The sequence below is a fragment of the Henckelia pumila genome, chromosome 2 (genome assembly GCF_033568475.1).
Source record: "Henckelia pumila isolate YLH828 chromosome 2, ASM3356847v2, whole genome shotgun sequence".
NCBI classification, from domain to species: domain Eukaryota; kingdom Viridiplantae; phylum Streptophyta; class Magnoliopsida; order Lamiales; family Gesneriaceae; genus Henckelia; species Henckelia pumila.
This window is the reverse complement of record NC_133121.1, coordinates 98,259,013-98,284,636: the sequence shown is the minus strand read 5'-3', so window position 1 is coordinate 98,284,636 and position 25,624 is coordinate 98,259,013. Positions and strand designations below refer to the sequence as shown.

Below are 25,624 nucleotides of genomic sequence, written 5' to 3'. Positions count from 1 at the left end.
TCTTTGAGTGATGAAGAGTCTTAAGAAGAAGAACAGGAAGATGAAGAAAGCCATAATACCTTGTCGGCCCTACTGAAGAGCAAGAAAAAGTTTCAAGTCAATCCTTTAGGTGTTGCCGCAGGTGTTGCCACACCTGGCCGCAACATCTCCCAAAGGTCAGTGTGTTTGAATTCCTCCATTCCTGATAACATGTGTGATAATGATACAGGTGAAGAGATAATGTCCATGGAAGAAGCTCGGATGATGTTTGAAGAACTTCATACTGATTGGGTTGAAAGGAATAAGATGAATACTATTCTTTCAAAGGAAAATTCTGATCTAAAGGCTGATGTGTCAAGACTAGAAGTCATGCTGAGTAAGAAAGACATGGAATTAAGCCAAGTGAAGAAAGAACTCGAAAAAGCAAACGCTACTTTGGCCAAGTTTAATTCAAGCACTTCCAAGCTTGATTCGCTAATCATGATGGGAAGAGATGATACGGCTGGTTTAGGTTTTGAAAACAGCATATTTGTGGTTGGTGAAAGTTTGAAAGGCCCTGTGTTTGTCAAGGAAAGAAGCAGTACAGAAAGCTCAAGTAAAAAGGCCTTACCTATAGATCCTCCAAAACCAAAGCCACAGCATGTTGCTCCTTCAATGTCTAGAAGGAAACGTAGGTACATATGTCACTACTGTTATAGACCTGGTCATATCAAACCATACTGTTTTAAGCTGCAAGAAGACTACAGGTATAGATCTGCATCGAAGGTGTTGCCTAAGATGTTGCCAACACCTCCCCACAACATCCCTAGAAACAGATCTTATGTAAGAAAGATTTGGGTACCAAAAACTGATATTCAATGTCATATGATTTATACTGCTCTGAGAACTAATGTTTCAGGTGTATGGTACTTTGATAGTGCTAGCTCTCGTCACATGACAGGTTCCAAAAAGTTTCTCACTGACTATGTTGAACAGAAAAGTGGAAAAGTAACCTATGGTGGAGGTTCAAAAGGAAACATTGTTGGAAAGAAAATTCTGAATGTTGCTGGTCTGCCCAAGCTTCGCAATGTGCATCATGTTGAAGGATTAACCGCAAATCTAATAAGCATAAGCCAACTTTGTGATGATAATTTGCATGTGCAATTTGATAAGAAATTATGCAAAGTTTTTGATGATTCAAATCTCTGTGTCATGACAGGTACTAGGTCATCCGACAACTGCTATCAACTCGGAGAAGAGATGGCTTGTAGACACACCAAAGTTAATGAGTTTGATCTATGGCATCAAAAATTGGGTCATGCAAATTTCAAGACATTAAAGAACTTAAGTATGTTAGATGCTGTAAGAGGTATGTCTAACTTAAAATCTGCTATTCCATTTGTGTGTGAAGCTTGTTAGAAAGGAAAGCAAACTAGGGTGTCACACGAGGTATTGCCAACATCTGTGACAACACGCTGCCTTGAACTTTTACATATGGACTTGATGGGTCCAATGGATGTTGAAAGCTTTGGAGGTAAGAAATATTCTTTTGTTTGTGTGGATGATTTCTCACTATATACTTGGGTAAATTTTCTGAGAGAAAAATCGAACACATTTGATGCCTTCAAAAAACTGCTCACTAAGATTTCAAACCAATACAATCTGAAGGTAATCAGAATTCGTACTGACCATGGTAAGGAATTCGAAAATTTTTCTTTTGCAAGTTTGTGTGATAAGAAAGGTATTTCTCATGAATTTTCTGCTCCTAAAACTCCACAACAAAATGGAATTGCTGAAAGAAAAAATAGGACTTTGCAAGAGATGGCAAGAGTGATGTTAAGTTCAAAAAATATTTCAAAACGTTTTTGGGCTTAAGCCTTGAATACTGCATGTCATATTTCAAATAGAGTTTATTTAATGGTACTACTATGACATCCTATGAAATTCTCATGGGAAATAGACCAAACCTTAAATATTTTCATGTTTTTGGATGTGTATGTCACGTTTTGAATAATAGGGATCATCTTGCTAAATTTGATGCAAAAAGTGATAAGTGTATGTTCTTGGGATATTCATCAAATAGCCGAGCCTATAGGATGTATAACTTGAGAACAAGGACTATTTTTGAGTCAATTAATGTTATTTTTGATGACTTTGAAGATCTAAAGAAGAAAACAGCTGAGGATGAAGTTAATGATCTGCTGGATAATTCTGGAAATTTAGATGCTGTCAAATGAGTGTTGCCAACACCTTTGCCAACACCTCCTACAGAAAATCCAGAATCAAAAGTTGAAAAGCCTACCGATGAGAACATTGATGAGAACAGTGAGGTAAATGAAGCTGGAAATAATGTTCCAAGCAGAATTCAGAAGAATCACCCAACCTCACAGGTCATTGGAGATGTGCATGGAGACTTGCAAACTCGAAGGAAAGAAAAAGTGGATTATCGAAAGATGGCAGGTTTGTTGTGCATGAGTTCTACATATTCTCAGGTAAGATTCTCTTGTTTCGTGTCAAATATTGAACCCAAAAAGGTTGAAGAGGCTTTAAAAGATAAGTTTTGGGTCAATGCTATGCATGAAGAATTAGAACAATTTGTTAGGAATGATGTTTGGTACTTAGTACTTTGTCCTGCTCATGGTAATGTCATAGGAACTAAGTGGATTTTCAAGAATAAAACTGATGAGTCGGGAAACATCATTAGAAATAAAGCTAGGTTGGTAGCTCAAGGATACACACAGGTTGAAGGGGTGGATTTTGATGAAACATTTGCTCCTGTAGCCCTCATTGAGTCTGTCCGACTTTTGCTTGCTATTTCATGCAACATGGGAATGAAACTTTTTCAAATGGATGTAAAGAGTGCCTTTTTGAATGGGATCCTAAATGAAGAAGTCTATGTGAAACAACATAAAGGGTTTGAGGATCCAAATCATATTGATTATGTGTATAAGTTAAAAAAAGGCATTGTATGGATTGCAGCAAGCACCACGTGCATGGTATGGGAGACTTACTGTGTACTTGCTCAATATTGGCTTCAAAAGAGGTGAAGTTGATAAGACTTTGTTTGTGCAAAAGTCTCAAGGTAATATCTTAATTTGCCAAATTTATGTGGATGATATAATTTTTTGTGCTTCAAATGATAAACTTGTTGATGATTTTGTAAAGTGTATGTCTTCTACATTTGAGATGAGCATGGTTGGTGAGTTAACATATTTCTTGGGCTTGCAAGTGAAACAAATGCATGATGATATTTTTTTTGTGTCAAAGCATGCTAAAAATCTTGTAAAAAAGTTTCTGAATGACAACACTAAACACATGCGCACACCTATGGGGTCTAATGAAAAATTGTCTAGGGAGGATGTTGCCGAAGGTGTTGACAACACCCTCTACAGAAGCATTATTGGTAATCTTTTGTATTTAAGTGCTACTAGACCTGATATCATGTATAGTGTTTGTTTGTGTGCTAGATATCAGTCTAACCCAAAAATTACTCACTTGAAGGCCGTAAAATGTATACTAAAATATGTGGCTGGAACTTTGAATTTGGGTTTGTGGTACACTAAAGAAACCAATTCGAATTTGGTAGGGTTTAGTGATGCTGATTGGGCTGGGGATTTAGATGAGAGAAAGAGCACTTAGGGGGGATGTTTTTACTTGGGGAATAACTTAGTATCTTGGTATAGTAAGAAACAAAATTGTGTCTCACTGTCTACTGCCGAGTCTGAGTATGTTGCGGTTGGTAGTTGTTGCTCACAACTCCTTTGGATGAATCAAATGCTAAATGATTATGGTGTTAAGAGTGATACTCCTATTGTGTACTGTGATAATTCTAGTGTCATTGATATATTCAAAAATCCAGTACAACACTCTCGAACCAAACACATTGATATTAGACATCACTTCATTCTAGATTTGGTCGAGAAAAGCATGATCTTAATTGAGTTTGTTGGAACTAATAACCAATTAGCTGATATATTCACAAAAGCTTTGGATTTCGAGAGATTTTCCAGTCTAAGGAAGTCTCTCAATATGTGTGCATTATAGACAGAACCGAGATGTTGTCAGGAGTGCTGCCAACACCCTGTGACAACACCTTTTCATGCATATGCATTTTTTAAGATTCTAGGCATACTGCATTCATGCATTCATTCTGTTTTGTGATGTGTTTGATACTTTGTAACCATTGACTAGTTTTCACTCAGGATTCTTTGCAAAATAGTTTTCAGTCTAATTAGATTAATTGAAGAAGAGTTCTGACTAAGTTACAAAGTAGTGGAGGGACGTTCGTGTATTTCATGATCTTGTCCCAAGTGAAAAGTGACTTTGTAAAATCAAAATAACAAAAGAACAAAAAATGATGAAGCTTGAATTGAATCAATCATCAAATTTGATTGATAATCAGAAGCAAATGGAAAAAGCTACCTAAAGGGGTCCATTTGAAGATCGTTTCTTTAGTAAGCAGGCTACCACTTCTGCAAAAATAATGAATTGGATATAATAATTTTTCTGAATCCTGAAGTGTTGCTGGGAGATGTTGCCAACATCGTGGATAACACCTCACTTGTCAACATTTATTTGTGCATAAAATTGCATTTTATTTTTATGTCACACTCTGTTTTTAGACATAATTAGGGCATGCATATTTGTGAATATATTTGGCCGAAAGGTTACAAATTCTGATCAAATAAAAATTTTGATTTTTTCCCTATCCTCTGAATTTTTGAATTTGAAAATGATTGGATTTTTTTACAGTGGTGTTATATTCTGATGAGGAGTTAATTTTGGTAATATTTGGTGAAATATTTGGGCCTAGATTATCAGTGAAAATCAAGGGATTTATTGTCTATTTTAAATCGGATTTGTTACCGTTTTTGAAGAGTTACCGTTGGGGATTTTGTTACCGTTGGGGCCTACTCAGAATCCGAGATAGAATAGGAAAAGATTTGGTGCCTAATATACCTGTGTTCTTATCTGTTTAAGGAAATATTCTACTTCCTTGTTTCGTATTGCTCTAGTATTCTTTGTTCTCCCGTTTTTCAAAATTGCTCAAAATTGTTGTGTCCTTCATTCTTTCATATTCTAATTTCAGGAAAGGGTTTTGATTCACACGATATTTGTTCTGAGATGGGATATAAGGAAGATTCTGCGGAAGGTGTCACAGCACCTACATCACCACACCCTGTGGTTGAGCAAGCAATCATTCCTGTTGCCGAGGAACCTATGCCTCTGGACTCCATCGCTCCAGGAGAGCCTGGCAATGCCATCGATGTAGAGAATTTATCAGACATGAGCGAGGTAAATAAGGTGTTTTCCACGAAACCCTTAACTCGCCGATCCAAGAGACAAGCTGGATACAACCCAGATTACACTGCCTCCAAACGATTCCGTGGAAAAGGACAACCATCAAGACCATCTCTGGTGGACATTGAATTCACCTCTGGAGATGAGATCTCTGATGAAAACTTCAAGCTTGTACGCCGAAAAAGGGGAAATTCAAGTACCCAGGAACCGTCTGGAGAAGCTATTCCGGTTCCTTTTGCCGCATAAAGAAAATCATCAAGTGATTCCTCTGAGAGTGAGTCCACTGAATCAGGAACTCCACTTGTTGCTGCTAATGCTATTGAGACAGATGCACCTGCATCTGTACCTACTGTTGAGGAGAAATCTACTGTTCCTCCTGTTCTGTCCGATGAAGAAGAAATGTCAATAGCCCAGTTCATGGCTAAAATGAAGAAGTCTAAAGGCAAGAAGCCTACATCCACTGCTCCTGCTCCTGTCCTAGAATCTGAAGATGAACCAGACGAGGAGATGCTCGCAGAATTTGCTGACAACCGCCCTCAACCTTCTGATAGTTCCAGCTCTGATTCGAGTGAAGATTCAGATGCTGAGAAGGAGTTTGAAGAAGAGTCCAATTCTGATGACTCTGAACAAGAAGAGGAAGGTGCTGAGGAAGGTATTGCCGACACCCTGGACAACACCTTAGGCGAAGAATATCAGGTAAACTCGTCATATTCATCTACTTTTTACTCCAAGGAGATTGCTGACTGCTGGGAGACTTATGCTAATCGAGAGTTTCTGGAGGAGCATAACATTGATGTTGAGAGCTATGGAGCTCAGAACATGGTGAGATTTTTCGAGGTAAGGAATATACTGTCTACCGTTACTACTGTTGGTCCTTATTGCAGAGAATTGGTGCGTGAGTTCTACTGCAATCTCACTGAAGCTATAAAGAATCCTAGATACATGAAGTATGGGAAAGTTTATGTGCGTGGGCAGATCTTCTCTTTCAGCCATGCCATTATAAATGGATTTCTTTAGACTCCTGCCTCTGATGATGCTGCTCTGCCTACCATGGATGAGATGACATCTGTCATCACTGGAGGACATGTCACTGTCTACCCAGCTCATCCTAAGAAATTGCCAGCAGCCAAGCTCACTTCTTTTTACTCTGTCCTCCATAAAACTGTCGTGAAGACTTGGACTCCATCCGAAAATTCCAGTGTGGTTACCAAGAATCAAGCCCCTGTCTTGTATGCTATTGGTACTGGAATTGCATTCAACTATGGCCGAATCGTGTTTGACACAGTCATAGCCTTTGCAGACGGTGCTCAACCTACACTGAAGCTGCCTTATCCATCACTCATCTATTCTATGCTGCTGTCTCAAGAGATTGAGAAGGATGATGATGAAGCACTTATTGCTCCAGGAGAGCTGCTAAAGATCGCACCTGCATTGCTCAAAGGAAATCGGAAGATAGACCTTCCTTGGTCTGAGTCAGCTGATGTCGCAGGTGTTGTGGCAGATGCTGCCAACACCTCCTCTGCCACCGCTGTTTTTGTACCCCCCCCCCCTCCCCTCCACTGCTCATGATGTTGATCCTGCATTCATACAAGCTCAATTGGTGCATGCTGAGCAGAAGATTGCACAAGCAAAGGCTGACCTAGCCTATTATGAAGGGTTAAAGGCTCACTATGAATCACTACTAAGCGGAGCTGGCCTTTCTAAACAAAAAGAGGGAGAAGGAAATGAAACAGAAGAAGCTGAATCCGAGAGCAATGAATTTTAATCTTAGTTTTTAGTTTTCTTTTTGGTTTTGCTAGTTTAGTTTGATTTTTTTTGTTTATTTGTTTAGTATTGTTTTTGTTCTCTGATCCTAATCAAAACTATTTTTTTCTGGTGTTAACTCTGATATGATTTCTTGATTGTGTTTCTCCTTGCTCTTATTGTTTCTGATTTAAGGTGTCATAGCTAGATGTTGCCAACATCTTGCGACAACACCTCTGGATATACTTAGGGAGAGAATCTATTCAGGGGGAGTTTTGATTAAGGGGGAGTTTTAGTTGATCTGTTTTTGGATTAAATGTGTTTTGTCCAGAAAGGCAAAAAGGGGGAGATTGAAAGGAATATTTTATTCCTTAAAATCTCTTAATTCTAAAAAGATTTTATTTAATATCTTTTGTCTTTCTTGGACATGAAGTAATCTTTATTTTCTATTTGCGATATTGATAAGCTGATTAGAATATTTATCATATCATATCTAATATTTATCTTTCTTTATTTGTGTAGATTTGATATGATCAAATAAAAGGAATCCTACGCCTACAAGGAAACAGATTGAAGAAGGATTCTTGGTCTATTTTATTTGAGAAAGGCGTACACAAAAGAGAGAGAATAATAGAGAGAAAAACGTGAGAACCTAAGTACGTACATTGTGTGAAAGCTGAAAATCTCTCTGAAGCTTAGTTGAAGCTGTGACAACTTGAGACCGTGTAGAACACTTGAAGATTGGAGATCAAGAAGTCTGCTGCTCGTGTGATTTAGGCTTCAACATTATTTTTCTCCTTACTGTGTTTTCGTTATTTTATTTCATATAGAGTGCTTTTAGGAGAACGTTTACTATTTATTTTCTCACTTGGTTTGAGAAATTAAATTTTACAATAATTACTAGTGTTAGAGTTTGTAAAACTCTTTGAAAGTTTTCTAGTAAAGTTTTGCCCTGAGGCGCTGCAAGAGTATTTTATACTCTTGCTTAAATCATTGAGTCTATTTATATGGTTGCTTGTTTATTTTATTTACGCTTTAATTATATTCCGCTGCAAATTACTCAAGGTGTTATTGTAGGTGTTGTCAACATCTTGGGACAACACCTCAAACTGTTTATGTGCAACCCTTTTCCCTTACACGAAGAAAGTAAATGGATCCGATTTTGCAGGTATTACAGTCTCCAATATTAATTCATGCTGTGTGGTAGGAACAGCACTGTGTGAATCTTACCAAGTTCCATGCAGCAAACAGAAATCAGTATTTTTTCTTCGATGATTATCATTCGACGCGGGTCGTTAATCGGCACACAGCTGCAAGAACATACAATGCGCTTTTACCCTCAGATGCCTATCCATTTGACATCTACGTACGTACCACCTTGCTCAAGAAAAAAGATCCTATGCCATATATGTACACAGCATGCTCGAGTGTTCACGCGTGGCGCGACTAATATCTGTACATCTATCTACTCGTGAATAAGGCATTACAAGTTCTACTTCAAAGCCATACATTCCACCACCAAAATTTAGAGTTCAGTACTAATGTTTATTTCGCTAAACAAAAAGTAGGGGAAGGCCGGAAGCCATCTCATAAATGAATAGTACTTGAATAATATAGATATATAGCTGCATACAAAATATGGACAACAGAAATCCCAGAAAATCGTATAATGTTATTCGTTATTGGAATTAAAAGGGATTAAAAAAAACCAGTTGAAACATTGTACTATGCGTCTAACTTTCAAAAAAGAACAAAAGAGGTTAAACAAAGAACGCATTAAGATGGCCATTTTACGCATGGAATATTAGATGATGCAAAATACGAATTAATCAACATATGTTTGAATAAGATAATGATACATGACACTGTTCTTAGGACTTAAGCCAAACATCAGACTAAAGCAAATTAAGATAATTAATCAATCAATATCTTGTAGATAATTAACCAATTTTCACGTCTTATCCAATGGTATTTGTGTAGTCCTGAAGCATACATTCGTTATCAGCACATAATGTCCGAGCGTAACTAGCAATTTTCTAAATTCAATAAGATGTTTGTTTATAATGTCCGAGCGTAACTAGCAATTTTCTAAATTCAATAAGATGTTTGTTTGAAAATTAAAGGTTACCATACGAATCATTCATACTCATATTTAAAAATTCCAAGTAATATTTTTGATATAATATTTTTGATATAAAAAAATAATATGTTTTTTTATATGCTATTCAATTAAAAAATTTGTCTCGTAAAAATTGACGAACGAGACAATATCACGGAAATTTCGAAGAAAAATTATTTTTCATGAATTTGTCATTTGGACAGCAAATGTGTTTTTAAAAAATTGTTTTCCCGTAATGGGCGAGTTACATGGGTTTGGTGATCAGTGAGTGTTTATCGCTTCATTCCAGAAATTTTAAGCCATATCTCCATTTTGCTTGATTTCCCCCATTCTCGGCGTGCCCTAAATCCATCCTCTCATTTTGACATCATTTTGGATGGAGGATGCGAAATTAATTGCCCAAGATGAAGCTGAAGAGGAATTTCACGAGGCTCCCGATGATTTCCCATTCTACGATTGCGAGGAAACCTTTTCCGAGGTCATTGAATCCTATGGTGATGTGTCCACTTCCGTTGATAATAAAACCCTGCCTCTGGCGACTTTGCGCCGCCGGAGACCTCGCACTCATAGTAAGTCATCCGTAGCCGATTCAATCAAGTCGTCGGGGCTGACCTCGTCGGTGAGCTTGGAGAATTACTTGAATTCTAGAGAGAAAAGTTCGAAGCTTTCCCGCAGAATTAAGGAATATGAGCTGAAGTGTGGCCCGGAAGGTGTTAAAGATGCCGTGAGTGGAGAGAATACTAGGAATAATGAGGAAAGTTCGAGTTGCACCAACGCAAATGGGTCCGGAGGTGTCGACGATTTAGTCAGAAAAGAATCGAATTTGGAGGAAAACAATGGCAACCAGGATGCAAATTCGAGTCTTCTTGATCTTTTAGCAGGTCTGGTGATAAAGGCCATAAGCTTCCAATTTGATTTGTCTGTTAAAATTTTTATGTTTCCAATATGGTTGTCATATTATTTATTCATGGTCGTGTTCAATCCGTTTTGGCTTTTGAAGTGTGGAAAACTGTGTCTGGCGCGGAAAATGAAAAGACTTTGGAATCTTATGCGTGAAAATGTGTCCCCATTTGTGTATGAATGGTTTAAAGAACACCAAGCAATCTGGAAACTTGGTCTGAAATGTGGTTGGGGATTATTGTGGTCAGCTTATGTGTGTTTTGTATTAGTGGGGTTGTTGGTGTCATCATTTGTGATCGGCGGATTGTTGATAAGGAGGTTGGTGGAGGAGCCAATTGGAATAAGGGGAAATTTGAATTTTGATTACACAGAGAAGAGTCCAGTGGCGTATGTGCCTATAATAGCAGACCCAGAGCTTAGCTACGAAACTTACCTAGCAGAGAAACCAGAAACTCTGAAGGGTGGTGGATCAAGGGCAATACCAGCTAATCACAAAGTGCAGGTTACTGTTTTATTGGCGCTACCCGAATCTGAATACAATCAGAATCTTGGAATATTCCAGGTATGTGGTCGATGATCATTCTAATTCCATATATTCTTGTGTTTTGAAATGCTCGTGCTACTGTATATTAGAATACTATTTGTAGAAAACTAGAATAAATTGCAGAGATTTCTTCGAGGTGTGTTGCCTCTGACACTTTTCCTCAAGACTTATTTCTTCCTATCAATTGGCGTGCAATGGGGAATGTGGGTAGTATTTATTGTACAACGTTAGATGTCTCACGTCGGTTGGATAAAGTAGTTGGGGTTGTATAAATGGAGTTGGACAATCCTCCCCTTGAGCTAGTTTTTGTGGTGGAGTTATGCCAAAGTCCATAATCTTAACATACAATAATGTCCAACCCAATGTTGATTCCGTGTATTGAATTTGAAGAATCATAGGATTAGATACTCATTAAAGTTTTGAATTTCCTAACTTATAAAAGATTTCTGCAGTGAATGTAAAATAATGTGCAAGTATTGATGGAGAACAGGGGAAACTACGTTTTCTTTTTTTGGTTTTTTGGTAATGCAGTGGCTCAAGTAGACTAGTTATTCCTAATCTGTACTAGAAGAATAATGAAATGTAACTGGTTGGAACTGCCAAAACATCCTTATCTGAACAGCCACCTTGCTTGAATTGAACAATTAGAAATAAAACAAATATTGTTAGAAAAATAAAACGGCGCCAGGGTTAGAATCGTTTTTCTTATCACTGCCAAAAGTGAAATATATTAATTAGTAAACATTTACCCATATTTAAGCAAAATGCTCTTTATGTATGTCTCACTGCAGTTCTTCACTTGATGGCTGATACCAAGCCTAATTTTTGTTGCTTCAAAAAGTCATTTATTTATCTCTGAAGATAATCTTTTCAATCCACGAATAAGATACATCGTACATAAGATCACTGGAAAACATCAGATGGCACAATTATTTGCACGCTGCCGCTCTGATCAGCGAAAGTTTAGTATGATAATTGTTTGTTTTCCTTGTATTTTCTGCTTTTTCTTGCCCTATTAAGATTTCAATGTTGGTAGATTCAACATAGAGTCTATTCAACACAAACGTTAGGACAAGTTCGTTTCATTGACCAACAATCATATAACCCCATTTATTCTTTATTCTCTCTTGAAGGTACGAGTGGACTTCCTTGCCAAGGATGGTAGAACCCTTGCAGGCTCAAGGCGCCCATGCATGTTGCAGTATAGAAGTCAGCCTATTCGCCTTTTGCTGACTTTCCTCAAGGCTGCTCCAATTTTAACCGGTTATATGTCAGAATCCCAGAATCTGAAAATAAATTTTCGAGGTTTTACCGAAGGTGTCGTGCCAACCGCCTACTTAAGGGTCGCCATTGAACAACGTGCCGAATTCAAGCCTGGTGGCGGTATTCCTGAAATATACGCTTCTTCTTTGACCCTGGAGTCGGAACTTCCATTTTTCAGAAAGTTGATATGGTTTTGGAAGAGATCCTTATTTGTGTGGACTAGCATGACTATCTTTACCATGGAGTTACTTTTTGCTCTCCTGTGTTGTAAATCCATCATGATCCCAAGAATAAGATTGAGGGAAGAATCTGTTAATGGAGATGCGACGCCACAGATCGATAATCCAGCCTGAGGTTAATGTCTTAATGATAGAAGCTGCACCTTGTAAAAGGCAACTGAGGCCTGAAACCTCTTAACACATGTATTGGCGGCAATACTGATTTGTACGTGTAATAGGTGGATTAACATTATCCGCAACGTCACTTGTGTAAATATGTTTCAACAATTTTAGATACCAGTGGTTAAAAAACTATAATATCAGCATTTTGACATATGCATAAAATCTAAAAAGAGTTTGAGGTTGCATTTGAAATAAATTATAATTATCAATTACCGATATAAGAATTTAAATTTAGATGAGATGCATTTGAATCTCTCCGAATTAAAACTATAGAATAAGAATTGAAAATGCATCCTTCTAAATTTGGAATGACTAGTAATAAATGTAACATTATTATTACAACCCGCCAATGGAATTCGAAATGATTTAATACAAGTACACAGTGCTTTATCCTCCTCTTTAATTTCTTTTTCATTTTCTTTTTTCTTCTTTTGTGTGTGTGTGTGTGAATCTGCTCCAAACCAAAACCTTAGAAATCGACCGTTGGAGCCGAGCCTATATTCAAAATCTGCAAAACTTAAACGGTCCCCCACCCAAACCACACTCATGTACTCTCTCCTTCTTTCTTGACGATTTTGCTCCCACATTTTCGGCAGAAATGGTGTCCAAGATTGTAAAGAGAACCCCCACAAAATCCCTCAAAAATCTTAAAAACTTAACCAGCAACCGCCGCAGCCGCAAGAAATCTCCGACCAAAAATGCCCCCGGAGCCGCCTCTCTGGTGGTTGCCTCCATCAACAAATCCCTGTCCTCTTGCCACCGCCGCCTCATCAAGATTTTCGCTAGACTAGCTTGTATTGCCACCCCGAAGAAAACTCCCCGCAAGAAGGGATACCAAATTCTTCAAAAAGTCCCCGCGAATCCGCCTGAAACCGTCCGTAGGAGCCTGTTCAACGAAAAGAAGTGCCTCCCTCCGTCTCTTTTCCCGGAGAAAAGGACCATTTTTCTTGATTTAGACGAAACACTGGTGCATTCCAGGATGAGCCCTCCTCCGGAGAAGTACGATTTCATAGTCAGGCCTGAGATCGATGGAGAAAAAGTCGAGTTCTACGTGCTAAAGAGGCCATTTGTGGATGAATTCTTGAATTTCTTGAGCCAGAAGTTCGAGGTTGTGGTTTTCACAGCCGGGATCGAGAAGTATGCATCTCTTGTGCTGGATAAGCTCGACTGGAGGTCGCGTATATCTCACCGTCTGTACCGTGATTCCTGCAAAGAAATCGATGGCAAGCTGGTGAAAGATCTGTCAGAAATTGGGAGAGATCTTAGCAGGATGGTGATTGTGGACGACAATCCAAATTCCTACGGATTTCAGCCTGATAATGCGATCCCGATCAAGCCCTTTATCGACGATCTCGGGGATTCGGAACTGAAGAAGTTGATTGATTTCTTTGAAGGGTGTGACTCTGTTGAGGACATGAGAGATGCTGTGAAGTTGTACATAGCTGATCAGAATCAAGAAAAGCTGGTGCAGATTTAGCTCTCTGTTTATTTTCACTTTTTTTTTTTCTCTTTTTTGAAAAACAGAGTTTGTGTTTTGTTTTGTCAAGTTTTCTTTGCCTTCCAGCGCTACAATCACTTAATTCAACAGATTGCTGAAATTCAGTTCATATTCCTGTCTTTTCTTTGGTGGTGTGCAGTGAAATTCACATACATTCATTCATATTAATCTGGATTGCAAATGAAGAACACAAATTTTGATTCATACAACTATTTGTGAAAAGACTTGTAAAAGTGTCTCAAACTTTTAGCTATATCCGACGCAAGTCACGTAACTAGCACGCGATGCATGCATATGCATAAAAAAAAAATAATAACAATAATAATAATAAATTGATTACATAAATTTTTTATGTTAGATTAATTTCCTTGTTATTTTCAACACTAACATGATGAATTAAGTATTTAAAAGTTTACGTTAAGGTAAAAATTATTCGATAATTTTATAAAACCAAATGAGATATGAGAATTAATGATAAATTAAAAATAAGTTAGTTAATTTATATATACACTTTAGCATTATTGATATTGTTTAAATGAAGATGTGGTTATAATTTTCATTTAATCTTCTCTAAATTAATCGAAAATTAGCTACAATAGAGTCTAGATTTATAATTAGAGAGTAAGAGAATACAAATGTTTAATTACGTGCCTAAGCATTTGTAATGTGAGAGTTAACAACAAAATATTGCAATGCTTTGATTAACAAGAGCCCTTACCGCAATCTAAAATTTAAAAGAATTAATGACATTATAGCAATTAAAAAATAAATATCATAGTCGAGTGCATTAACAATAGAATGAAGGCTGATATGTGCAGTGAAGAGAATGGTGGTCACTCGAGAAAAGGTATATAATACATATTGTTTTCCAAGTTATATAAAGCTAAAATTTATCACACATCCATAGTTATCCCCCAAAACGACCACAAGGGATTGTTATCAAAGAGAAGTAGTTCTTCATACAACGAATCAAGAAGATGGACATTTAGCAAGATTGAAACGGGAACCAAGTTAGAAACAAGATGATAGAGAGACCAATTTACACGACAATATACAGTCTCGTCGCGACTATTTTCTTCTCAATTGTCACGGATCAGATTCGTCGGCTCGCTCAAAACATAATTGGGTAACTCGTATTTGGCACCTGCAATAAGATTTTGAGATTAAGAAGATAAACTAGAGGGGTGGAAAGTACATAAAGATATGATAATATAATTGAGCCAAGATCAACCCAAATAATTTTGTTGTTTTTTATGAGTACTGATATATTTATTAATGTTTAATTTAATGCATATCTTTAGAACTAAACGGGAACATAAGTTCGAGCTATGATGTGTGCTAATTTAGTTCGAGCCATATGAATTGAGCTTGACTCGAATTTTAATTCGAGCGGAACTTGAGCAAAGTAGTTCATTCTTCTACTTCGATTTGAGCTTCAAGCCAATTAAAAATATTCAAGGGACAAATAGAATTGAGCAGAAAGGTACTCATTTTCAAATACGAGCTCGAGTTCAAATACCAAAAAATATGAGAACTATTCAACTTGATTTGATCCATTCGCACCCAAAGTAAAATAAAATGCAAACCTCTCTCATCATAGCAGATTGTTAAGTCAGAACTTTGAACAATAACTCCGGCACTGTCCACAATTGCTTGTGCAAGAGCTAAATCAGCCTCGGCTGCAGCCCGGAGTGCATCCCAAATCTCTGAAAGTCGATAAAAACCATCAGGAAATGAAAAATAAATTGGAATGATTGGATTTCAAAGTTTTGATCATATTGAATCGACGATTTGACCAACAGTAAAGTATCATCTGAGTAATAATTGATATTTGAAACTCAAACATCAAATATGAACCTGATTCAAATCTTCAACAAGAACAAACTTAGGTCTCTGAGAGAAAAGTGATGCATCATCGTAATCACATATAATACTAGCATCTCGCGACACATAATTCACAAGAGCACAACATCGTATTGCTCTCATCATATGCTAATGTGGATAGTATCATTCTATGCAAAAGGTGAATTTTACAAATTTATTCATCACTATTTCCTAGCAACTTTTTAAGCAAAATTTATTTCTAGGAACACCCATTTAATACATCAAGATCACGCGAATTTATGCATAATTTGTTATCCATGAAAAACAGTACTATTTATAAATATCAGAATTTTATGTATTATATTCATTAGAATAAATTGTATTGTAAGAACGTAAAAAACAACAATGCGTTAAAATTCTAATATATTGGAGATTTAATGTTTTCTATACTCTATTACTATATATCAAAGGAACTTTGCCATACTAACTATCATGCTCCCAGGGTAGCCCTCCTTTTAAGTTGTTGTACATCTACTACTATGTAGTATATACTAACGGGGAGAGGAGAGAGTATTACAGAAACCACCTTAAAATCTTGATATTGCATCCCTTTGGCAATACTAGAATATATCTATCACTATATATTAAAGGCAAGGCATCAAGGGTGTCATACAAATTAACTTGGTCTCTTTCAATGTCAGGCCTCTTTTTCAATGATAATACCGTAGTATAAAGCTATCTTGATTTATATTCAATAAATCACATTAAAAATATTGATTTTTTACTCTATGGTATGTCACCATTGACCAAATAGACTTGATTATAAAAATTATTTATGTTATATATTATTTTTAAAAAAACACATTACAATTTTTATTCAAAAAAAAAAGAATTAATTTTTGTGCATATCTAGATGGAGTTAGTTGTGTGCTATCCAGCTAGTATTATGTACTAAACAAGATGGAATCATACTAACTTAGTCTCTTGGCATGCACCTTCTCATCTTTCAAAGGGTAAAAAAGTTCAGTTAAAGAAAAAGGTGAAACTTAAAAAATGTGGCCAATATGGTCATCGCTTAGGCCTTAGAGGTTAGAAACAAGCAGCAATTTTGCTAGCCAGATGAAGGATAAAGATGGATTAGGAAACTATTATTAGGTTCTCATGCCTACTAAACAAACCCTAAAGTCACCAAAATTTTGATATGTCAGCTGTCGAGATATTAAACGCCGACACAATATACATGTGTTATTTCGAACCATTATTATATTGAGGGATATCATCAAAGCACACTCAATATATGTGTGTGATAAAGCAAAGAACTGAACCTATAAATGTTTGTTATAGAATTACTCGATCGCTTTTTATAGAATCAATTCTCATGTGCATACCAAATTTTATTTTCATATTTTTTAATACAATTCTTTATAAACCAATTAACAATGAAAATAAAATTAGAGAACTGCCACAACCACGCAAGCAATCTTTTACTCCAGAGTAGTCAATTCACTGACATGGCAAATAACTTCAACAGTATGAGGGAATGAATGCTCTACGAAACCAATGAACCACGTCATACTGCACTACAAGCTCAAACATCTTCAACTTAAAGGGGGTAGGGAAGGCAAATCTTTCCAGTTCCATCAATTAATAGGCAATAAGATAGCTTAAAAGTTGGTAGCCAATTCTTGCAGAGAACTAAAATAGTTCAAGATCAAGTCAGCAAGAACTGTCATGGCAATGAAGCATGGAAACAGCTAAATTCAAGAAGGTGAAAAAACTTACGGAAAATGAATTTCTATGAATAAAACTTACATAACTGTTCAGAACTCTTTAGCATAACAAATTAGATTTTGTATGACTTCATTTCAAAGAAACTCTACGTGGTCCTAACTACCTAAATCATGTTGGGGAAAAGCATAAGATTTTTTTTTTTGGAGTGTGCCAAAACATATGACAATTTGCTATATCTGTAGCCTTGTGATAACCATATATAACAATAGAGCACCATAACTTATTTACATACAATCGTCTGAAGAATCCCACAGCTCGCTCTTGAGCTTAGAGTTATGATTATGAAATAAACTGTAGAAAAATAAATAAAGCCATACCTTTCCGACCACCATAATGTGGAGCAGTATCCCAGAACTCCTCACGCATCTGTAGTAGTTGTGCTCTAGTTATAGCTTCTGAATGCTTCCATGCCTTGGGTTTTCTTATTTTCTTTGAAGTTTCTGGATTCAGATAAGAAGCCATAACTATAAGGCAGTTAAAATAAAAGAAAGTCCAAATTTTGATTATTGAATCTTTAAGTCGACTATTTAAGAAGCTTATACTACAGCAAGCACCATTTTGATGCATCATACATGAGTTGCTCATTCAAAGAGCATGAATATGAGTAAGTTGAGGGAGTTTTACACATGGCATTGAGCCTTTTTGCAAAATTAGCATGATATTAAACAACTAGAAAGTTATTCCATTATTCTTCAGAATAGGAGCAATCACAGTTGCGATCTTGATTGCTCATACTAGATTCATTATATCTCCGAGATTTATTTTTATAAATAAAAATAAAAAAGCTCAAATTTGATGTCCATCCAGTAAGATTGCATATACATTTATATTTCTCTAGGTTTTGCATTAAAATAGATCTTCCCAAAACTCACTAAAATTACAATCTAGTTATATCAGGATTCAGCGTACAACCCAGAAGTCAGACAAAATGCAGACTCGGGAAACAAAGCCATTTCTCTTTACCATTTTACTTTCTTTTCAAAGTCAAAGATTCGTAATATTGATGCATCAGGCCTCGAACAAATCAGAGAAATCTTTCCTGTCGAGTGGAACATATTGGATCAATCCAACCCTCAATCAACTAATTTTTCCAAGTGCGAAACTCCATGGAAAAAGTAATAACTTCACCAAGAACCAATTGAAGATTGGAATAAGATCACAAAAAAATAACTCATGATTCACACCAACATTAGATAAATCAAACGCTTGTCAGTTGTCACAATCCCAACATTCAAGAAGCTAAATTAAAATTTCGCCAAAATCCCAGACACATAGACCCAACTACACAACAGTTGAACAAATCTATGAAGTAACAATATAATTTTACAGTCAAATAACTAATGGTGAACCCCAATAACAGTGTCCCTCATTGAAAGAAAGAAATCCAAGAAAAAAGAGTTCAATACAGTGAAGAACGCAAGAAAAAGATTACCCTCTCCCTTCTCGCGTGATCCAGCGCAGCCCATATCGCCAGCCACTGATTTCCGTCCGGTAAAAGATTCCACGCCGCCGGAAAATCCTGTTGATCGAACCAAAACAGTAGATATGTCTGGTGCTTCTATTTTCTATTCAATATCAGAGGGAATCTCGGGTCATTTTTTTTCCTGGCGAATTTGAGCACTGAAAATCGAAAGAAGGGAGTCCACTATCTTTCAAGTTTCAACGATCTGATCCGTTAATTCTGTAAGAAAAAAGGAAGACAATTAAAGGAGCTATATTTTTAGGTTTTGTTTTAGAAGCCACGAGATAAAAGGAAAAGAAAATATTATCGGTCAATTTTATGATATTATTTTTTATTAAAATAAGAATCTGAGTTAACTAATTTCATAAATTTAGGTCATTGAGACCATCACAAATGAGCTAATCATAAAAAATTATTTTGAAATATAAATTTATTATTCTAAAATATCAGTAACTTTTTTTCAAGTTTATTTTAGAATTATAAATGCACATAACTCTTATGATACTATTTTACGGGTTAATTTTGTGAGACGGATCTTCTATAAACCAGACTTTTAAAAAGTATTACTTTTACATCAAAAGTATTACTTTTTATTGTAAAAATAGTTGAGGTCAATCCGTCTCATAAATATATATGTGAGATCATATCAAAAGATACGTACTCTTATAGATATTTATTCTGAGTTAAATTTTATATTTAAAAAATTAAGTATTGCAATAAAGATTATATTATCAAAGGTGACTAGTGTATTGTTTATCATTTAGAATTGATAAAAAATAAAATTATTAAAATATGAAGTAGGAACATTTTATAAGTTTATTTATTAAATGATCAAGTTAGTTGTTTTAATGAGTCGGTTGCTCTAATAAACTGATGTATTATTATATACTAGGAAAAAATGTACACGCTTTGTGTGTGTAAAAAATTTAAAAAAAAAATTTAAAGCAAATCATGAAGTTAGTGGAAGGTTTTTAAGTGAAATATTGAATAGAAAATGGTAATTTTAAAATAAATTATTTTGATGTCATCAAAGTAGTTACTATAACCTATTTATCTTTTATAATATAAAATAGATAATAAGATATATATATATATATATAATGTTTTTTTTCTTATTAAAAAGGTAAGAAGATTTATTTTGGAAAAAAGTGAAAATAAATAATAAATTTATTTTATTTTTAAAAAGTTTCTAACAAATATAACCGTTTTTGGATTTTTTTTCTCCCAACAAGTTTTGGGGTCGGAAAATCTGCAGAAAAACAGATAATGCGTTATGTTAAGCACGTATCGAACGCATTATGTGTACATCACACCTTTCCTCGTATATCTTTACTATCTTATAAAACTTGAACCACCTTCAGAAACCATTTTGATATGTTTTGACAACACCACGAAATATTTATCATTTAACCATTTGCAATTGATCTAAATTTTATATTTAAATTTACAAAATGAGGGTAAAAATGGATAGAAAACAAAAACAGATTAAAACTACATTGCATTTTTAGAATTGCATTATATACCACATCATCAATAACTGTGCCCCACTTCCCCTATATTTAAGAAAACGTGCAGCAAATTTGATTTATGTGATATTGATCACATACACATTGCGTGTGTAACGTCTGTTGTACCAAATTATTGCTTGTGATTAATTATCGACTTATTGTATTATGAGTAAATAAATTAACGCATTTCATAAGAAATAAAATAATAAATAATTTAACGCATTGGTGTTGATATCTATCACTTGATAGTTAATTTTAATAAAGTCCTCTTTATTCAAAAAATAATTTAATCATGTTATCATTGTATTTTTAACCTTATTATAAATTATAAGATTCATATTTGAAATGTAGAATTTTTTTGAAATGTAGAATTTGAATACACACAGGTAACATATGATATCACGTGTTGCTTCGGCCGACTAACTTAAATAAATTAAAAAAAAACATATTATGCATATTTCATAAATAATATCAATGTATTAAGTTACATGCATAAGCAACGTGTATGTCTCGGTTATTATTAGTTTTATATGATCTCATATTTAATTAAACTAGATATTGACGAATTTAAATTTAAATGCAATTAAATATGTGAATATACCTGTGTTTCTGTGATGTATATATACTAATTGTTAATCAAAACACAATATGAAAAATAAAGCAACGAAGGCATGCGAATGCAACCTAAACACGGGCGACCTAATGTACATCTCTACATGGTGTCATTTCAGCCGGTGTTTATATAAATGATCATAATAGTTGCTAACCACTTCAAAATTATAGGTGTCCACAGTGGATCTTCACCATGTCATATATATATATACATATATATATATATATATATATATATATATATATATATCTTATAAAATTAACTCGTGAAATAGTTTCACGAGTATTTTGTATATAATTTTTTTCATATATGTGTGTGTGTATATACACGATAAAAAATATTAATAACACCTTAATTATGTTCTTGTTCTATTATTTGACAAAAATATTTTTGAAGAAACTGAATTGACCCCCATAACTTGTATTTACCCATGCTATTGGAATGAGTTTACTTTCGGATTAATTGTGAAGACTGAAGAGATATAAATTATTACAACGTGATTGACGTACGTACACTTGTGTAAGAATTTTTAAAAAAATATTAAAATTAAAGTTATTAATTTTTAAAATTGAAATGGTAAAAAAGAAAAATAAAATATAATGAAAAATTCTATATTGATATATTGACCATAAATTATCTATGATATTTATTGAACGAAAGGAACAAAAATCATGAACGAATCAATTATCAAAGTGTCTTGGAGTTTAACAAAATTTTTATTTTAATTTGCAAATAAACACTAGATTAATTGAGATTAATAATCTGATATTATGTTATAATCAGTAATCACTATAAGCAAAATGCAGCCTAATATACTTATTAAAACTATTATATTAAATGTGTTTTAATATTTTTATTATATATGTAATAAAATAATATAAAATGATGTCATGGGATATATCCCGATATATCGTCCGATGATATATCGGGATATATTTATTTTTTCATATGAACTTAGACCGGAATTTGTGATAACAAGCAGGTTACTGGTGGTAAGTGATGTTTTGTAATTGTTATTGAATATGGGCCTCGTAAATATTCACTATCTACACTCGGGCCTGAACTTATCTGAATTATCAAAGTATGGGTCACACATCTCATCAGATCATGGGCCTTGTCCTCTCATGTGTGGGCTGACACCAGTACACGTCTGACACAATCTAAACTACAGGAAAGTTTGTACGATATATACTATTTTTTCCTTATTATACAGGACAACGTGGGAAGGGAGTTTCTGCACTTTCTTCCCCATGATTTCCATGTTTTTCTTTATTTTTTCTCTCATGTTTCTCTGTCTGACTTAGGCATCGGAGGGGTCACGCCGGGAGAAATCCTGGCGCCCCCTAATCGGTTTATTCATGATTTTCAGGCAAGGACAGTCGGAGGATTCATAAAGATGACGAAGGAATTTTTGGGATGTCATCGTTGGCGCCGTATATGGGAAATTGAGTCTGAGGCGTTGATTCAATTTCTCTCTTTCTCTTAAAAAAAATCATCCGGGCGAAAAGAATTCCTCTCTTTCTCCCGCTGAAAAAGAAGAAACGTAACTTTGAGAAACTTGGCTCTTGCTCATGGATTGTTGTTGTTTTCCCAAACCACTCGATCGATTTCTGGTTTTCTTCCTCTCCATTTTCTCTGTTTTTCGCATTAGAATCTCTTCATCTCGATGGGCTTCAAGCGTGAACTGCAGAAATTTTCTTGAAGGGTGTGGCTACTGTAATTCTAGTTTGGGGTGTTGGGTTCTGCTTTTCATTGATTCATCTCATGATTTTATGTTTTTCGGTGATGGATTGAGGATAATACAGCTGCTGCATCCGAGTCGAGCATATTTCCGTTCTGCGCAGCTCTAAAGCTTATGCGTTCGGGTATTTTCAAATTTTGTTGTGTTCTGGCACCTTGGGCTCGACTTTGGAGTGTTTGTGAGTTGATTGGAGTGTTTTTTGGTGTTGATTTGGCTGCCTCGTTGCTTCTGAACGTGTCTTATATCTGCCCACTATGTGTTTGATTATTTGCTTCATTTGACATCCACTTGCTTCTTGGGGTTGGAAGCTCGGCAGGACACTTCGACGTCCAGCTCGGTGCAATGTATTGTGTTGCACTCGGTTCTTCAAGTTCTTGGTATTCATAAGCATTCCTCTAGATTCTAGTGCATGCTTAGTGTCGGTAAAAAGAATATCTCAAAATACTACCCAAAGGTCTATCTACTTAATTCCTGGAATCTGGAACATCTCAACCAGCATGGTTACTATAGTGACCCTTACCGAGATCACCTACTAAATAGAACTTACGCATGCAATTAACTTAATCAAACAATAAACCAGAATTAAGATGCGGAAACAATAATCAAAATACAATCCCAAGAAAAGAAATCTATAAATACCCAAAGTTATACAACCAAATCGAAAGCTGTATTAACCCAATACAATAAGAATAAACCCTAGGCGAAGCTCCAGCTGGTCAACCACTGTCTAGCCCCTCTTGGATCCACCCGCCTCATCCAATCGCAAACCTGCCACATGAAAAAGGGTTTCCAGAAACACAGAGTACGAGACGTGAGCATAAAACGCTCAGCACGAGAGTATGAGTATACATGAATGCAAGTGTACCGCCTACTGACTAGAGGTCCAAATCAGATAACAAATACAGACCGAGCCCTGGTATGTAGCACGTTGTGCCGTCGCTTCAGGAGGTGGCCCACATACCGAAAATACCAGTGGATACGCCGGACCCAAATCGATGGAAGTCCATCCACTAACAGGATAGGGTAAAACCCTACTAACAGACATCTCAAAAGAGATAGCTCAAGATACAAATGTATGCAGCATATAATCATGTCATATAAATCATGCAGTCACATAATACATGCATACTCAGTCAGGATATCTCGAACAGTACTTTCGTACCTCAAATACTAGGCAAGCTCTACCAGCTCTAGGTCCACGCCTATAATCTGCACTACACTGCCAAATGATACTAATATCATTAAAGTGCTCTAAAATTCTTAACTAAGCTATTGCATATTCCTAAATATTTTTAGGAAGCAAAAGCTACACCTGCGTTCGTCGTTAGCCCGTTGTTGTCGCTTGCCTCAAAACTAGGCCACAGATCCGCTGCGACGCCTGGATCGCTATGCCACTTCCGGATTCCCAATGGGACGCCTAGAATGCCTTAGATCTAAGCTGGAAGATGATAAGTGCATTTTGTGTGCATTATTTCGTGATAGGTTTTTTTCTATTTTGTGTGCATTCATATTGTTTTTATGTGTTTTAGTGCATGTGTGTGTATTTCACTCCTCGGGTTAATTTTGTAGGAAAATAAATTGTTGAAGAGTGAATTACGGAGCAGCTTTGTTCAAAAAATCAAATTTAATTTTTGAGAGATCTAGATCCGATCTCCACTGTACAGAATCAATTTCAAGATGTTTAGAAGTTGCTGTCCAAATTTCAGCTCAATCCGACGGCTAGATCTCGAGATATAAAATTTTCAAAATTCTCGCTCGCAGCAGAATTTTTGTACTGCGCGCGGGCGCGAATCGGAGTTACAGACCTCTGTTTTTTGTCCTGCGCGCGCGCAAGACCTATTCCGCGCGAGCCCGCGTGTTCCCGCGTCAGTTTTGTTTCGAAAAGTCCTTGTTTTGAAAGGAAATTAATTGGTAGGCGTTCCGGACCATATATATAGAAGATATAACATATTTTTTAGGGTTCCGAAGTTCCAGAAAGCACAACACAGAGGGAGGCGGCTACAGGCTTGGGAGAGAAGATTTCTCTTTTATTTTATTTTTTTTATTTTTATTTTTAAATTATTGAGTAGTTTATTTTTAACCAAGACGGCGTGATTTGGCCGAACAAATTCATGTAGAAAACTTGGATGTTTGTTTGGGATTTTTCAGAGTTGATTTTATTTTATTGATTGTCAGATTTATATTTGTCTTGTGAATAGTCTGATCAACTGTTCGCTTGCATATTAATCGATTTCAAGTCGACAGAGGAGGTTTTGCTTTTGATCACTCTGATAATTAACATATTGTAAAACCAACTAAAAATAGAATTTGGTTTCAATGTGCGGTTTGGGTGTTAACTGAATTTTCACAAATATTTAATGCATTCAAATTTGATTAAAATTATGAAAGATTAGTTCATCAATATTTGAATAGTTTTGATTGTTTTAGAAATAGTCCTTTGAAAAAATTAGGAGAATTCCCGTGAATTAAGATTAAATCTGAGTCCTGAATCGACTACATGTTACATGATTTGTTCGGTACCTACGTGTGTCTTGGTTGTCTTTGTTTTAATTATTTTTATCTTTAGTTATTTTTTAATTCTTATTTCTTAAGCAGTTTTTATTATAAATTCTTATTTTATTTTAATCAAATTGTTTTTTATGATTTTTTTCTATATTAAGCTAAATAATTAATTTTTGAGAATTGACTGCAGTCCCTGTGGGATCGATACTTGGACTCTCTGTCCACTTTACTATTACTTGACCTGGTACGCTTGCCAGTAGATTTATATCACAAAGATTTAGCCGGTCAAGTTTTTGGCGCCGTTGCCGGGGACTGTTTAGTTAATTTTAGGATAGATTATCTGCTTGAAACTAGATTTTTTTCCCCCTTCTATCTTTTCGTTCTTTTCGTTATTTTTAATTTTATTCTCTTTTGCTTGTGAGGTACTTGGAGATGGACCATCGACAGGTGTTCACA

At 35.5% G+C, this 25,624-nt stretch overlaps 3 protein-coding genes across 3 annotated transcripts; 2 read left to right on the top strand and 1 right to left on the bottom strand.

Annotated features, from left to right (window-relative positions):
• Window positions 1-9,315: 9,315 nt before the first annotated feature.
• LOC140882424 (seipin-2) lies at window positions 9,316-12,365 on the top strand. The gene is made up of 2 exons (XM_073288419.1): window positions 9,316-10,583; window positions 11,699-12,365. Exons 1-2 carry the CDS (start codon window positions 9,498-9,500, stop codon window positions 12,179-12,181), a joined length of 1,569 nt encoding a protein of 522 aa, XP_073144520.1. The 5' UTR covers window positions 9,316-9,497; the 3' UTR covers window positions 12,182-12,365.
• A 376-nt stretch (window positions 12,366-12,741) lies between these two features.
• On the top strand, window positions 12,742-13,706 carry LOC140877993 (uncharacterized). The gene has a single exon (XM_073281597.1). The coding sequence runs from the start codon at window positions 12,828-12,830 to the stop codon at window positions 13,704-13,706; it is 879 nt and encodes a 292-aa protein (XP_073137698.1). The 5' UTR covers window positions 12,742-12,827.
• An 834-nt stretch (window positions 13,707-14,540) lies between these two features.
• On the bottom strand, window positions 14,541-19,052 carry LOC140884038 (uncharacterized). Its single transcript, XM_073290705.1, has 4 exons — window positions 18,775-19,052; window positions 17,660-17,782; window positions 15,314-15,433; window positions 14,541-14,871 (listed from the first exon to the last, which is right to left on the bottom strand). The coding sequence occupies exons 1-4, from the start codon at window positions 18,806-18,808 to the stop codon at window positions 14,807-14,809; spliced, it is 342 nt and encodes a 113-aa protein (XP_073146806.1). The 5' UTR covers window positions 18,809-19,052; the 3' UTR covers window positions 14,541-14,806.
• Between the last annotated feature and the right edge of the window lie 6,572 nt (window positions 19,053-25,624).

Bases quoted from the DNA above. Each gene is read 5' to 3' on its own strand.
- LOC140882424 (XM_073288419.1), top strand. From the start codon at position 9,498: ATGGAGGATGCGAAATTAATTGCCCAAGATGAAGCTGAAGAGGAATTT. The intron at 10,584-11,698 runs GTATGTGGTCGA...TCTCTCTTGAAG, and splicing joins AGAATCTTGGAATATTCCAG to GTACGAGTGGACTTCCTTGC.
- LOC140877993 (XM_073281597.1), top strand. From the start codon at position 12,828: ATGGTGTCCAAGATTGTAAAGAGAACCCCCACAAAATCCCTCAAAAAT.
- LOC140884038 (XM_073290705.1), bottom strand. From the start codon at position 18,808: ATGGGCTGCGCTGGATCACGCGAGAAGGGAGAGG. The intron at 17,783-18,774 runs GTAATCTTTTTC...ATCTGAATCCAG, and splicing joins ATCACGCGAGAAGGGAGAGG to AAACTTCAAAGAAAATAAGA. The intron at 15,434-17,659 runs GTATGGCTTTAT...ATCGACTTTCAG, and splicing joins ACATTATGGTGGTCGGAAAG to AGATTTGGGATGCACTCCGG.